Genomic DNA, 15,898 nt, shown 5'->3' on the forward strand with positions numbered 1-15,898 from the left:
ATTCAAGAGGACAAAGAAGATGAGGAGGCTGGGGAGGAAGAGGAGGAGGAGGAAGAGGAGGAGGAGGAGCCTGAGTAAGGCACTGTGCCCTTGGCTAAGGAGTGGCCCAGGGAGGTGGGGCTGCTAGGTGATAATTCTTCAGAGGCAGCTGGCCGTATTGTAAAGGCCTTGAACTGAATTTCCTGGGCGCAATGGGGAGCCGTTGAAGGTTTGTGAGCAGGGGAGTGGCATGATCTGGCAGCTGCGTTGTGGAGAGATGGAGGCAGGGAGGAGCCTGTTATCCCATCAGGCCAGACTGATTGACTGGGACCCTTTGCTCCACCCCCTGGCACTATTCCCTGTCACTCTGCCCTCCGTGGTACCCCCGGGCCCACATCCTTCCTCCCTGCCCTGCCCTCTGGCCGTAGCCTGGGGCAGGGTAGCCCCATGAGTGTTAGGGGCACAGGCTCTGCTGCTCTTAGGGGCAAGGGCATCCCTGCACAGCCATCAGGTGGGGAGAACAACAGCGCCCTGCAGGGTGGTCACGGGCCCAGCTGTGAGAATGGGTGCGGCAGGATGTTGGAATCCCCACCGAGGGTCAGTTTTGGTCTCTGCCAGGAAAGAGTTAAACCATGAGGCCAGCATAGGTACCTGCCCAGTGTCATCTACCTTTAGTCTACCCTTACCCAGGTCACATACAGTCTTTTCATCCTCGGCAAGAGGCCACACAGCTGTTTGCTTCCCTCCAAAGATGGGAAGCTCACCACCTTGCAGAGGCTGTGCATTCCATCCATATGCCCCCCTGGCTTGTGAAATTATTTCTTCTGCCAAACCAAGCGTGCTTCCTTATGACTTCTGTCCTCTGGGCCCCCGAGCCAGGCTGCTGTCACGGACAGGTGACCGCTCTTGCCCTGGGGAGGACCTCTGAGGCTGCCCGCTCCCTTAGTGCAGCCTTGTTTGCCTTCTGCCCTCCACCTGCCTCTGTGTGGAGCATATAGTGGGGGAGCTGTTCCCCCATTAAACCTGTGCATCTGACACTCAGGCCTGAAAACCCCTTTCTGTGCCATGGCTCCCGAGTGAAATAGCCCTTGAGGCCAGTGATCCAATGTGCTCACACACATCTACATGTGCGAACTACATGTATTCTCATGCACACAGGTACATACACATGTCTGCACTGCCACACACACCAGCACACAGGCACAGACACACAAGTCTGCATACATACACAGCACACACAACACACTCACACATGTTCGCACATGCGTGCTTACAGACACACATGCACACACTTGCAGATACCCACACGGCACCCTGCACGCATGCTCATGCACACAGCACATGCATAAAGTTACCCACAAGTGCTGCAGCCACATACACACGCCTACACAAGTGTTGACCCAGAGTTTCAAACTCAGGGAAGTTTCGGGCCCGGGCCTTAGGCAGGGGTGGGGGGTCTGTGGTGAGAGAGTGAGTGATCCCAGAGCCAGGGCCAGAGGGATCTGGCGTGGGCAAGCGGCTGGGCTGTCACTGGTGGGGGAAGGATGCTCTCGGCCAGCTTTGTGGAGGCACAGGGGTGACTGATGATGCTGGCAGATGGTCGCCTAGCGACCAGGTCTCTGCCGGCAACAGCGCGGCTCTTCCTAGCAACCGCAGCCTTTTGGTCCCCACCTGGCCTCCCTGGGGGCGCTTCTGCAGAGTTGCCTGCACAATCTGATTAGAAGCAGGAAGAATTGGTAGCTCATCCACCACCCGGGTCTCACTGGCTCCAGAGCCAGCCTGGCAGGCGCAGGCTCCCAGGCTCAGGCTGGTAGGCTGTCCAATTCTCCACTTGTTCGCGCTGCCTCGGGCCCTGGGATCAATGGCACCGCCCCCCGCTGAGCTCCTGCACCATGGCTGTCCTGGTCGGCAAAGCCAGTGAGACCCAAGTAGGTGGCTGCTTCTCCTAAGGGCTCCCCACTTCCTTCTTTTGGGGTTGGGGTGCCGTGAAGAATCTGCAGAAGGTGACTGTGAGGACCTTAATTTGGGGGCACAGCCTGCTGGGTGACTTGGGGGAGGAGGGGGCTGGCAGACCCTGGCAAGCTGGCTTCCTTGGCTCCTCCCTGCACCTTTAACCCTTTCACTTAGAGAGCCGGGGCGGGCGGCGGGGGGGGGGGCAGGGGAGGGCTCCTCTGGGGTGCCCACCTTAGCCAGTCTCTCTGACCCTCCATTTAGAATTCCCTGGGATTTGGGAACCTTCCAGAAGGTGATAGCCTGCTGCTTCTGGGACCGGCAGTCAGGGGTCTTGGCGGGCACTGAGCACACTGTGGGCCAGAGGCAACCATGACTGTGGGTACATAGGTCCCCAAACAGCCCCTGGTGGTGCTGACAGGGCCACAGTAGGGCTGGTGAGGTGTCTCAGTGGCTGGAGATGTTTGTGCAAAACGTTCCCCAATGCACGTGGGCGACTCCTAACCCTGAAGAAGGTGCCCCCTCCGGGACTAAGAGTGATGATGACAAGGACGAACCTAAGAACAGCTGCCATTGGACTAGCACTTGTTCTCTGTGCCGGACGCCGCACTGCAGTGTCTGTTATTGATCCCAGCTCCCAGGTGAGAGACCCGAGGCTCCGAGTCACGGGTGTCTGCCAGCAGGTGCAGAGCTGGCCCGTCCCAGGCCAGGCTGGCTCTACGCTCACACCTGGGACCCCAGGCCAAGCTGCTGACCGGTCGTCAGAGATGGAGAATCGAGAATGACCCTTGACATGGGGAGTCTTTTTTGACTTCTCCAGGAGATTCTCCGGGGCCCTCTGAGCTCACCCAGATAAGTCAGCTGTGCAGGCTGAGCAAGTCCTCCCCATTTGACAGACGAGCAAACAGAGGCAGCCAGAGGGCGCCCCGGTGACTTGCCCACAGCCACACATTGACTTCCGGGCCTGATTCTGGAAAGGTCAGGACCCTGGGTCCATGTGCTCTGAGGCCCAAGGAGGGCATCGTTTTCCCAATACTTTTAGGGGATACGGTACTGTAGTGGAGCTCTGAGCTCACGCGTGGGGACAAACGCAGGGCCTGTGTTTGAGGGTTTGTGTGGCGTGTGACAGTTTGCTGTGTGCTTTTGGCCAGGTCGGTTCACCTCTCTGGGCCTCCCTTTTCTCAGACTCCCTGCCCTGCCTGCAGCACCAAGGGTGCCGGAGACTTCAGAGGGACGTGCTGGGCATCTATTGTGAACACTGGACAGTGCCCTCGCATCCCACCCAGAGGACAGTTCCTAAACCGTCCCACACACTTCCCTTTGCACATGCTGTTCCCCTCTCCTGGACACCCTTCCCCACCTATTCCTCATGGTTCATGCATCATCCTTGATGCATGGCTCACAGGCCACCTCCTCTGGGAAGCCCTCCTTCCTAGGCCGGACGGTGGCCGTGGCCTTCACAGCCCCTTGTCCCAGCACATGTCTCAGACTGGGGGATCGTTAGCAGGCATGCGCCTGCCGCCTCCCTGTGTGGGTCTCACGAGGGGAGGGCCTATTCGAGGGCATCTTGGTGCTCCGGCTCCTGGCACAGAGCTGGCACTCAGCCCTGACCCCAGCCCTCTCCCCTTGGGGTCACAGTGTCCTGCTGGATAGCTGTCTGGTGGCCGAGGCCGGCGAGGACCCAGGCGGAGTAGACAGGACGGTCACCCAGAGGGCCTCCTGCCAGGTATGGCGCAGCACCGGGCCGGCCCCGGCTGCCCTGGGGTGTGGGCTGGCCTTGGTGGAAGGGGCTGGGACCTCGACTCCCTCGTTTATGGGGGGTTTTCAACGTGTGAGATGCCTGCCAGACAGAGGGAGCAGGGTGGTGGGACCGCAAAGCCCTGCTGGTACCCGGGGTCAGATGGTGTTAGGAGGGGCCTTCGGTGGAGTGGGTGGGGAGCTGCTGGACCCACACTTCCGTCCTCACGTGGCTGTGTGACCCTGGACCAGTCAGCACCCCACACTGGGCCTCAGTGGCCACCTCTGTGAAATGGGGCCAACCCCCTCCCCCTGCAGGCTGTGCGCTGTGAAGAGCAGTGCCTGTGGGGAGGACTGTGGTGGCTGCTCTGGTGCCTGTGTCCCCACATGCACAGGGCTGGTTACATGTGACAGGTCGGGGTGGGGCCTGGGGCTCTGGGACACACTGCCCCTACAAGGTGGAGGCCACCTCCCCGGATGCCCCAGGAGATGGGCTGGACAGGGCTAGGGTGGAGGCGTGGCTTGCTGGTCGCAGCTTTTGTTTCCACTGTCTATTTTGCAGGAGGAAGCCGAAGCCGCCAACTCAGGAGGTAGGTGGTGGTGGGGTGGAAGGTTGCAGAGAATGTGCAGGGCCACCCCACCTCCTCTCCCTCCGTCTCCACCCTCCCTGTCCCCCTCCACCTGCCCCACCCTCAGGCAAACCACCCTCTGCGCCTGGGACCACATTATCAAAGCGGGTGATGGAGTTCAAGGGCCCGGGGGATTGCACTGAGGCCCAGGACTCCAGCAGCTGGGGGAAGCCTGTTCCCAGCCAGCCGCCCCGCTTCCACCACCCAGCTCTCGGGGCTGCCACCCAGCAGGGCTTTGGCTCAAACGTGTAACATATTACAGTGAACATTAGGACCAGAGCTTGCTAAGGGCACGTCCTAGACTCTGCACCCCTTCTGAGCTTTTTTATTTTTTTAATTTTTTTTATTGATTTCAGAGAGGAAGGGAGAGGGAGAGAGAGACAGAAACATCCATGATGAGAATCATTGATCGGCTGCCTCCTGCACGCCCCCCACTGGGGATCGGGCCTGCAACCTGGGCATGTACCCCGACCGGGAACCGAACTGTGACCTCCTGGTTCATAGGTTGATGCTCCACCACTGAGCCGTGCTTGCCGAGCTGATTCTGACTTTTTTGAGTCTGAGGTGGGAAATGTTGCCGAGGGTTGGTTAATAGAGTACACGGAGTTAGGGGCTGCAGGCTGTCCCTCGGAGCTGTGGGGAGAACCAGCCACAATCTCTCAGCCGGGCCTCAGCCTAAACATCCTTCTCCCTTCCCGTCCCAGTCTAAAGTCAGAAGTGCAGGTGCAGCCGGGTGCCGGGTTGGTCTGTGTTGGTGCTGGGGGGGAGACCCCACATCCCCTGCCTCCCCCAACTCTGTGCTCCTCATTGTAGTCCCCAGGGTCCTGCCTCTGCCTGAGACCCCCTGGTCCCAGCACCATGGCTACCCCTGGCCGGGACATGGAGCTGAATGGCCAGGTCCAGGACCAGCCGCCTGGCCAGGTGGCCCCCAGGCTTGCCCCCCTAAACCCGGTGGAGCACCTCCCCAATGTGCCCAGCTACTGCCCCCCAATCACCCGCATTCCCGTCCTCATCTCCCGGAGGACAGCCTTGTCCAACTCCAGCTTCGCCAAGGAGACCAGGAGCTCCGTCCGTCGCCTAGGTAGCGTGATCCCGCCCACCCAGCATGCTGGCGCCCATGCTGCGTGCTTCTGCATGGCTTGGGCTGTTTCCCAGTGTGGGTGCCGTGGTCAGCATGTGGAAAACCACCCTTCCTCTGCTGATCAGTGCCTTCCTCATGCTTTGTGGTGACTTGAGGGGTATTAGTCTCTTTCTCTCTGTGCCTGAAATTCCACAATTAGCAATTCATTTCTTCGGGTTAAACATTGCTTTCTCCAGATCATCATCATTTGTACAAATAGTCACTCACACCCTCGTGTAAACAAGCCACTCAGATCTCCAGGCCCAGAGACTTGGGGCAGGGAGCTGGGTTGGGGAAGAGAATAAGTGGAGGGGAATGGAGCAGGAGAGGAATGTGGAGTCTGTTGCAGACAGAATCTTCTGACCTTGAGAGTTTGCCGGGAGCTGGAATTTCTGAGGACCGTTGGTATCTGCCCGGCAAATTCCATGTCAGGAAAGGAGAGGCCCCAGGTGCTGGCAGGCAGAGCAGGAGGCGCGGCATCCCCGGGGGCCAGTGCAGAGGGCGGGCCCGCCTGGATCTGTTCCACTGTGACAAGGTGCCCTCTGTGGCCTGCAGGCTTGCTACTTGCTGTCTGGTGACAAAGCGCTCAGGGACATACGGACCCCTCTGGGCTGACCCCTGTCATTTTCTGTCTTAACTCAAGCCAGACCCTCCCACTTTCCCTTTCGATTTGTGTGTGTGGCTGGCACAGGGCAAGGCAGCCCCTGAGATCAGTACGTTTCATGAAGGAGATCCACTGTGGTCCTTCTCTCCTGCTCCTAACTCAGGGTGGGCAGAGCGGGGTGAGGCGGCACGCAGTCATCCTCATGACAAGGGGTGTCACCCAGCTTCCGTCTTCTGGGCAAGCCCCAAATCCACTCACTCCAAAGAGTCCCCCGACTTCCACCCTGTATCACTCGTGGGTTATTACTCCGGTCTGTACCAACTCTGCTTTTATTTACTTACTGTTTTCCTTTCAATCGATGCCCCTTTTTATTTAAGGAAGTGTATTTATTTATTTTTAAATATATTTTTATGGATTTCAGAGAGGAGGGGAGAGGGAGAGAGAGATAGACACACCAATGATGAGAGAAAAATCATGGATCGGCTGCCTCCTGCACGCCCCCTACTGGGGATCGAGCCTGCAACCCAGGCATGTGCCCTGACAGGGAATCGAACTGTGACCTCCTGGTTCATAGGTTGACGCTCAACCACTGAGCCACGCTGGTCGGGCTTAATGAAGTGCATCTAAACAGGAAACTTGCCGTTTCTATAAAAATGAAAACCGGCATGCCTTGCCATAATAGAAGGCACACATAGAAAGAACCACGAAGACACTGAAAACAGAGCAATGTTGGCAGTTTTTAGTGGCACAGGATGGCTGGCTGGGGCTCGGGCGGAGACCTGCTCTCCCGGGCACAGAGGGAGGAGAGTGGGTCACACAGGTGTAAGGCCAGCGTAGCACTAGCCCGAGACCTCCTCTCTGGACCTAGAGAGCATTGAGCGAGAGGAATGTCCTCATTCTGTGCTGTCCTTTGCCTGCTCTGTGCCATCTAGTCATCTCGTGTCCTCCCTGGTCCTGGGGAGCCCCACACCTTGAGAAATATTCCCAGGGACACATTAGGACAATGGACACCTGGCGGCGCAGCCCCTGGGGTGGGGAAGGGAGGCTGGGGCGGGACCCCCCTCAGGCTCCCAGGGAGGACCGGTCTCAGGATGTGGGACTTGGCACCGGGCCTCTCAGAGGTCGGGAAAGGGTTGGGGGCTCCTGGCATGTAGAAAAGCAAGGAAATACCGCCCGGCCAGTGTGGCTCAGTGGTTGAGTGTCGAACCTATGAACCAGCAGGTCACAGTTGGATTCCCGGTCGGGGCACATGCCCGGCTGTGGGCTCGATCCCCAGTGTGGGGCGTGCAGGAGGCAGCCGATCCATGATTCTCTCTCATCATTGATGTTTCTGTCTCTCTCTCCCTCTCCCTTTCTCTCTGAAATCCATAAAAGTATATTTAAAAACAAACAAAGAAATACCCAAACGGGTCCCCCAACAGCAGTAACGCTCACTACAAAGACAGGCTGTCACCCTTGCCTGGAGCACACTCCATGTATCTCCATGGAGGCCTTCAAGAGAGCGAGGCTGTGCCTCCTCCTCCCACCCCCAGGCCTGGGAAGGCACCATCCCCCCTTCTTTGGGAAGGGAAGCCGCTGAGCCAGGCTGTGCTAGGCCGGACGCTAGGACTGCCTCCCCGCCCCCCCCTCCCCCCTGCCCACAGGCTCCCCATGCCTTCTCTGAGGCTGTATCCCCCCCTCCCCCAATCCCCTGCAACCCTAGGTGCTTGATGCCTCCCAGGCCCAGGGAATGCAGGTGGGGCTTTGGAGACCTGGACTCCAGGCCGTGTCCTGGAGCTCCTGTGGCTTCTGCGGCATCACGGCTGCCTCTGTGGGTCCTGGGCTGGTGGCCGGGGCTGCGTGGCCCTCGGAGGCCGCTGGGCTCTGCGTCTTGCATCTAGCGCGTCCTGCGTGGAGCTCCGTGTGGGCCCTTTGGGAGGTGGCTGCCAGTGGCTGCTCCAAGCCTGCGTCTGTGGCCTCTCTCTCTCTCTCTCTCTGTCCCCTTCCTCCTCTCCCCAAGTGCCTGCCACAAAAGAGCACCCGGAAGTGCAGGTGGAAGACACTGATGCTGACAGCAACCCCCTCATCGCGGAGGACAAGCCACCCTCGCCCGAGCAGCTGCCACCTTCTCCTGCCAAGTCCGACACCCTCACAGTCCCGGGATCGGCTGCGGGGACCCACAGGTCACCTTTTATGCTTCTCGTGGGCTTTCCGCAGCACTGTGCCACCTGCCCATTTGGCAGATGAGGAGACTGAGGCCGGAGAGGGGAAGCAGCTGGCCCGAGGTCACTCAGCGAGTTGGGGTTAGAGCCGGGACTGTGCCCTCCCTTGCTGTTCTCCTAATTCTCTGTAAAGAGCTCTCCGGGGAAGCCCTGTCCCTACTACCCTCAACTGCATGTTAGAAGGGGGTAGAATGTGACAAGCCTGAATTCTAACTCCCCTTTTTAAAAATAATTTTTTTAAAAAAAAGGTTTTTATTGATTTCAGAGAGAGGAAGGGAGGAGAGAGAAAGAGAAACATCAGGGATGAGAGAGAATCATTGATTGGCTGCCTCCTGCACGCCCCCTACTGGGGATGGAGCCCACAACCTGGGCATGTGCTCTGACCAGGAATTGAATTGTGACCTCCTGGTTCATGGGTCGATGCTCAACCCCTGAGCCACGCTGGCCGGACGAGGGCAGTGACTTTAGACTTTGACGGGAAGGGAGAAGGATGTTTAGGCCGAGGCCCAGCTAAGAGATCAGTATCTCATTGCATCGGGTGGATTTAGTTCCATTTTACAGAAGGGGAAACCGAGGTGGCTCAGAGAGTTTAAGCCACTTGCCAAGGTCACACACTGGGAAGAGGCAGGGCTGGATGCGAACTCAGGTTTGCCTGAGACCAAGGCAATGCTGCTATGTTTATGCTTGGCCATTGAACGGATGTGGAGCCTGAGGTCAGAGAGCAGCTGGGAACCTCCCCTCCCCCTTTCTGTGTCCCTGCGGGGAAGTGAGGACCCTTGGGTGGCAACATCTCCTGCCCCATCCCCACCCAGGATTTGGCTCTGGGTGATCTGCGAGGGTCCGAGTCGGCTCCCTTCCCCCGGGGCCTGCCCTCGCTGAAGGCCCCTTCCATATTGTGTCCTTGCAGGAAGAGGCTGCCCTCCCAGGATGATGAAGCAGAAGAGATCCAGGAGCTGCCACCGGCCGAGACCCCTGTGGTCGCCTGGTCCGACCCCCCGACCCCGCAGGGCACCGAGTGAGTGGGGGCCACCCCTGGGGCCTCAGAGAGTCAGAAGGCTGGGTGGGGATGGGTGGGCAAGAGGAGGTGAGTGGGGCGGGGGCGGGGAGGACCATGGATGCTTTAAAATGTGTTTTTATTGATTTTTAGAGAGAGAGAGGAAAGGAAAGGGAGAGAGACATCCATGAGAGAGAAACATCATTGATTGGCTGCCTCGGTACGCCCCACACTGGGGATCAAGCCTACAACCTGGGCAAGTGCCCTGGCTGGGAATTGAACCGTGATCTCTTGGTTTATGGGTTGATGCTCAACCACTGAGCCACGCTAGCCAGACACCATGGATGGTTTTAGAACCCTCTATCACAAGGCAGCCTCTGCCAGTGACTTCCAAGAACTGAGACAAGGCTGGGTCTCCAGATCTGAAAACACCAGTATTACACTCCGCTCAGCGAGGGGACACAGGCCACTCAGAGGAGGGCTGACTTACATGTCTGCGTCCAGCCGCCCAGGGCCCTCCCCACACGCTGAGTGGAATGTCAGGCAGACCCTCATTCGTTCGTTCGTTCGTTCATTCATTCATTCATTCTCTTTCTCTTGCTGTGAGTTCATAAATTCCTGAAAGTTAAAAAGATATATAGTGCCCTAACCGGTTTGGCTCAGTGGATAGAGCGTCGGCCTGCGGACTCAAGGGTCCCAGATTCGATTCCGGTCAAGGGCACGTACCGTGGTTGCGGGCACATACCCAGTAGGGAGTGTGCAGGAGGCAGCTGATCGATGTTTCTCTCTCATCGATGTTTCTAACTCTCTATCCCTCTCCCTTCCTCTCTGTAAAAAATCAATAAAATATATTAAAAAAAAAAGATATATAGTATATCTGTACTGTCCCCGCCCCCCAGCTATTTCTGAAGCCTAAATAACTAGCCCTTCCCCCCTCTGATCTGTCCCAGACACGTATCTCAGTGAACCCCACACTAGGACTAATAGCCCTGAGCTGTGCTCACCCCTAAGTCACAGTGGAATCAAAGTTTTTTCAGAACTGCCCATCTGACTTAGAGCCTGCACGGTTCATTTTCTTTTCTTTTTTCTTTTTTTTAATATATTTTTATTGATTGTAGAGAGGAAGCAAGAGGGAGAGAGAGAGATAGAAACATCAATGACGAGAGAGAATCATTGGTCGGCTGCCTCCTGCAAACCCCACACTGGGGATCGAGCCCGCAGCCCAGGCATGTGCCCTGACCGGGATGTGAACCATGACCTCCTGGTTCTTAGGTCGATGCTCAGCCACTGAGCCACGTTGGCCAGGCTGCGCAGTGCATTTTCTGAAAGCTGGGCCCTGGGCGTTACTCCCAGGCGGGCTTCCTGCCGGGAGATAACGAGTGGGCTTGATATTTCTGATGTCCAAGGGATTCACCTCCTTCCGGCCAGGTGGGATCAGCTCTTGCCCGGGGCACAGGGGTCCCTTCCCACTCAGCCGGCTCAGCTTCGCGTGGTGTTTCCATAGCGACCAGGACCGGGCGTCCTCCACCGCCAGCCAGAACAGCGCCGTCATCAACGAGCGGCTGCAGGAGCTGGTGAAGCTCTTCAAGGAGCGGACGGAGAAGGTGAAGGAGAAGCTCATTGACCCGGACGTCACCTCCGATGAGGAGAGCCCCAAGCCCTGTGAGTCCAGGGTTGGGATGGTCCACCCAGGAGGGGTGGGGTGGGACCCCTAAAGCCCTGTTGACTCATGGTGAGGGTGGCCCCCCAAATGATTGGGGTGTTTGAGAGAAGCCACATCCCCACTGTGTGGATTTTGGGGTCCTGTATGTACAGGTTTAGCTATATAACCAGAGGAGGGAAGAAGGTCAAAGTTCTGACTAAGGATCTAGTTCAGCCTTGGGCAAACTACGGCCCGCGGGCCGGATCCGGCTGTTCTATCCGGTTCTCTTGCTCTCCCCTCCGCTCCTTTACTTTGAATTTATATTAGTTCACACAAACACTCCATCCATGCTTTTGTTCCGGCCTCCGGTCCAGTTTAAGAACCCATTGTGGCCCTCGAGTCAAAAAGTTTGCCCACCCCTGAAGTTGTACTTGGCTCCTCTGTCCAACAGGGCAAGTACCCTCATGGACTCTTCTTTTATTATTATTAAATATATTTTTATTGATTTCAGAGAGGAAGGGAGAGGGAGAGAGAGAAACATTAATGATGAGAGAAAATCATTGATCGGCTGCCTCCTGCATGTCCCCTACTGGGGATCAAGCCTGCAACCGGGCATGTGCCCTGACTGGGAATCAAACTGTGACTTCCTGGTTCATAGGTCAACGCTCAACCACTCAGCCACACCTGGCCAGGTGACCCTTCTGTCTTTATCCACTGGCATCAGGTGGTCCACCCTGGGACGTATCTCATGGTCTTGCACTCAGATGGTGTCCATAACTCACCATGGAACCAGACAGTCTTGTTCAGATGCCCCACTTGCAATGCTCTCATGGGGCTACCTGAACGTCTCTGCTTTCCAGGTGCCAGGAGGAAATATGGAACATGCTCTGTTGCTGGGGGGCGGGGGAGAGGTTTCTAGGTCTTTCCAAAGGAGGACCGTGCCTTAGAACGCACAGTGCCAGCAATGAACCAGCAGAGCCTGCCTTTGCAATCCTACGGCTAGGAACATAGCCATATTGAACCTGTAAGAGCCAATCTCTAGGGCACCCACCTCGCCATCCACGGGCTGTGATCCATTCAGTGTCTTGTTTTAGAGACAAAGGAGCTGAGATTCCTGCTCTGAGGAACCTAGAGCAATGTTGCCCTGGTTTCTGACCCTGGGGGTGTAAGTCCTGGGTCTGAGGCGCTCCCGGCCCTGCAGGGGGAACCAATGGATCCGAACAGATGCACAAGCAGACACTCGCCTGACACAGCAACTTGCCCAGAAGCGCCTCCTCTGGGCAGTTTCAGATTGGGGGCTGGAGAGCGATTCTGGACAGGGGCCCAGGCCGCTGTGAGGAGGGGGCTTAGGTTTTACTCCAGGAGAGCACCCTGGCGTCTGCCCACAGAGCTGGGAGCGGCCTGTGGGACGGTGCCAGGGTCCCCTCAGGTCCCGTGAGGGGTCTGCAGCTGGGAGCCTTCTCTCTGCATCCTCTGCCGGAGCCTCAGGGCTGGGTCAGGGGTCACCAGCGTCTTCCCACAGCTCCAGCCAAGCAAGCCCCGGAGCCGGCCACGGGCACGATGCCAGCCGCGGGCACGCCCGCCGGGGAGGCGCAGGCGGAGGAGGAGCACTACTGCGACATGCTCTGCTGCAAGTTCAAGCGCCGGCCCTGGCGGAAGTACGAGTTCCCCCGGAGCATCGACCCGCTGACCAGTGAGTCCTGGCTGGGCATGGGCATGGCCGCCACGTGACATGAGAGGACGGGAGAGCAGGACGGGATGGAGGGGCTGAGCCAGAGGTGGGCTGGGAGGCCGTGGACATCCAAGGCTGGTGACCCTGAAACAAACAAACACATCCATGGAATGGGAACACAAGATCACAGCCATCTGACAGACAAGGGGACAAAGGCACAGAGGAGGTCACCGCCGACACACACAGCGAGTGCGGGCGCCTGGGCCCCTGATTGCTGACCAGGTCTTTCTGCTAGGCTCTCGCTGGCTCCTTCCTGGAGGTGCTGCTCTGAGCAGAAAAGGAAGAAATTCTTCCCACATCTGAAGTGAATCCCCTCTTTTAGCCCATTAAATATTCCTCGGGAGTAACAGTCCTTATATGTGCACAGCTCTTTATAGCTTACAATCTCCCTGGGTTTCTTATATGCCCTCCCCTTGTGACTTCTCTGAGGAGGGTAAGGCAGGGCAGGTGCCACAGAGGGACTTTCTCAAGGTCACACAAGCAGTCATTTGGGGGACACTGGTGTCCACGGGGCCTCTAAAAGGACCAGGTGATCTATGGTATCCATCCATCCACCCACCCATCCAACCATCCATCCATCCATCCATCCATCCATCCATCCATCCGTCTACCCATCCATCCATCCATCCATCCATCCACTCGTCCGTCCATCCATCCATCCATCATCCATCTGTCCATTCATCCATCCATCCATCCATCCATCCATCCATCCATCCACCCACCCACCCACCCATCTACCCATCCATCCATCCATCCATCCATCCATCCATCCATCCATCCACCCACCCATCTACCCATTCATCTATCCATCCATCCACCCACCCACCCACCCATCTACCCATCCATCAGTCCATCCATCCATCCATCCGTCCGTCCGTCTGTCCGTCCATCCGTCTGTCCATCTGTCCATCCATCCATCCACCCATCCATCCATCCATCCACCCACCCACCCATCTACCCATCCATCAGTCTATCCATCCATCCATCCATCCATCCATCCGTGTATCTGTCCATCTTCTGTGCATTACTTACTACTATGTATTTACTGAGGCAGGAACTAGATTTTACCCCCTCCAAGTTATAGGAGTGTCACACTTACATAGTGCTTATAGGAAAGTGCAGCCAGACGAGTGGAACAAAGAGAGCCCCACCTGATCGCACTGGCTGAGGCTCTGGCCCGCCCCGGCCACTCCTGTTCCCGCAGACCTGATGTACGTCCTGTGGCTGTTCTTCGTGGTGCTGGCCTGGAACTGGAACTGCTGGCTGATCCCTGTGCGCTGGGCCTTCCCCTACCAGACGCCGGGCAACCTCCACTTCTGGCTGCTGATGGATTACCTGTGCGACCTCATCTACTTCCTGGACATCACCGTGTTCCAGATACGCCTGCAGTTTGTCAGGGGAGGGGACATCATTGTGAGTCACGGGCAGGCGGAGCAGGTGGCTGGGGGCTTCACTTCCCCACCTGGAAACCTGGAGGCTCTCCCCTGAGCTCAGCTGCTCCATTCTGGCTCCTCCTTGTCCGGGGGCTACAACTCTGATAGGAAGGTGGGTGGGGGGGTGTCATTAGGGACTTCCATCGCAGCTCCCCATTTCATGGTCATTATTCCATTTTCTTCCAGACAGACAAAAAGGAGATGCGCAATAACTACCTGAAGTCCCCCCGCTTTAAGGTGTGTGCCAGGGATGAAGGTGGTACCTCAGGGGGCCCTGGGTGCTCGGGGCAGGAGTGACGTGGTTCCCCAGGCTGGCACAGGCTGGGCAGGCAGCAGTCTGTGGGTGGGAGGCCTTCTGCTCTACGCTTCGGCCCTCCTGGGCCTCCTGAGCTCACCTGTCCGCTGAGGGCAGAGGCCCCACCGCTCACCCCATCCCCGGGAAGCCCTGGGGTTTCCTGTTGCACACACTGTGCTGCCCGCTGGGACCGCAGATGGACCTGCTCTGCCTGCTGCCCTTGGACTTCCTCTACCTGAAGTTCGGCGTGAACCCCCTCCTGCGGCTGCCCCGCTGTCTGAAGGTAGGCCGGCTGGCTTCCCAGCCAAGGCCCTCATCTGCACGGCAGCGCTGGGAGTGGGAGGTGCGGGGAGGGTGTCCCCCTCGGAGAGGCAGGGCGAGTCCCATCTGGGTTCGAGCCCTGGCTCTGTCACTTCCTGCCTGTGTGCTTTGGGTAAATGCTGAGTGCCAGTCTCCCCTCTGTAAAAGGAGAATGCTGATACATACCGCACATGTAAAACATGTACTAAGGTAACATGTGTATAGCTATATAGACAGATATATACACATATATACACAGTATAGCTGACCTTGAACAGCACGGGTTTGAACTGTGTGGGTCCACTTACACGTAGACTTTTAAAAATGAATACATATATTACTATAAATGTATTTTCTCTTCCTTATGACTTTCTTAATAATATTTTCTGTCCCCCAGCATCCTCTATTGTAGAAATACAGTGTGTAATACATACAACGTACAAATATGTGTAAATCAACTGATTATGTTATCGGTAAGGCTTCCGGTCAAAGTAGGCTGTTAGTAGTTAAGTTCATGGGGAGCCCAAACATGTACACGGATTTTCGACTGCACAGGGGTCCGCACCCCAACCGCCACGCTCTTCACTGTACAGTGCAGTGGTCGAAGGTGCTCAGCCCAGAGAGCGGCTGTCATTATTACTTTTACTGTAAGTGAGGGGGTTAGGGACACGGCTCGCTATGAGATCGTTTTCTAAGGTAACACTGACAAGTGTCCTCACCTGGCACACAGGTGCCCTCCAAGGTTCATGATCAGAATGAGAAGGTCTAGGAGGCCCCTGCGATTAAACTGTCAGCACACGATGGCCTGTCATTTCCAGAGGGAGAGGTGCCATGGTTCCCATCGGATTAGTAACTGGAGTGTCTGGCCCTGACCCTCTGAGGACTCAGGACCTGTGATTTCGAGTGTCCCCGCTCCAGCCCCCTCCTGAGTCCTGGCACCCAGGGGAACTGGGCTACGGGGTGAGGGCGGGTGTCACCCACAGACCTCAGGCTGCCCTGATGCCTTGTTCTCCCTCCAGTACGTGGCCTTCTTCGAGTTCAACAACCGCCTGGAATCCATCCTCAGCAAAGCCTACGTTTACAGGTGAGACACATGCGTACGTGCGCGCGCACACACACACGCACACACACACACACACACACACACACACCCTCCACCCACGCTTCCCCGGGCCTGCAGGCCTCAGCATGGCCGGAAGCCGGGCCCCTTCCTGGCCCTCCTCGGAGGGATGTTTGTGTTTTAGGGAAGCAGGGATGTCCCGTTTCCCGCGATTGTGAGAAG

The 15,898-nt window shown here is 57.2% G+C and overlaps 1 protein-coding gene across 1 annotated transcript in view; it reads left to right on the forward strand.

Moving 5' to 3' along the window:
* The first annotated feature begins 1,708 nt into the window (after positions 1 to 1,708).
* CNGB1 (cyclic nucleotide gated channel subunit beta 1) overlaps positions 1,709 to 15,898 on the forward strand; it is a 36,004-nt gene continuing 21,814 nt past the window's right edge. Inside the window, exons 1-12 of the mRNA XM_080645858.1 lie at positions 1,709 to 1,907; positions 3,568 to 3,655; positions 4,229 to 4,256; positions 5,109 to 5,376; positions 8,019 to 8,181; positions 9,128 to 9,235; positions 10,719 to 10,876; positions 12,379 to 12,549; positions 13,793 to 14,001; positions 14,208 to 14,258; positions 14,513 to 14,599; positions 15,636 to 15,700. Coding sequence (XP_080501984.1) covers positions 5,154 to 5,376; positions 8,019 to 8,181; positions 9,128 to 9,235; positions 10,719 to 10,876; positions 12,379 to 12,549; positions 13,793 to 14,001; positions 14,208 to 14,258; positions 14,513 to 14,599; positions 15,636 to 15,700 — 1,235 coding nt within the window. The 5' untranslated portion in view covers positions 1,709 to 1,907; positions 3,568 to 3,655; positions 4,229 to 4,256; positions 5,109 to 5,153. The remainder of the gene's footprint in view (positions 1,908 to 3,567; positions 3,656 to 4,228; positions 4,257 to 5,108; positions 5,377 to 8,018; positions 8,182 to 9,127; positions 9,236 to 10,718; positions 10,877 to 12,378; positions 12,550 to 13,792; positions 14,002 to 14,207; positions 14,259 to 14,512; positions 14,600 to 15,635; positions 15,701 to 15,898) is intronic.

The sequence above is a fragment of the Plecotus auritus genome (assembly GCF_963455305.1).
Source record: "Plecotus auritus genome assembly, chromosome: 10".
In the NCBI taxonomy this organism is placed as follows: Eukaryota; Metazoa; Chordata; class Mammalia; order Chiroptera; family Vespertilionidae; genus Plecotus; species Plecotus auritus.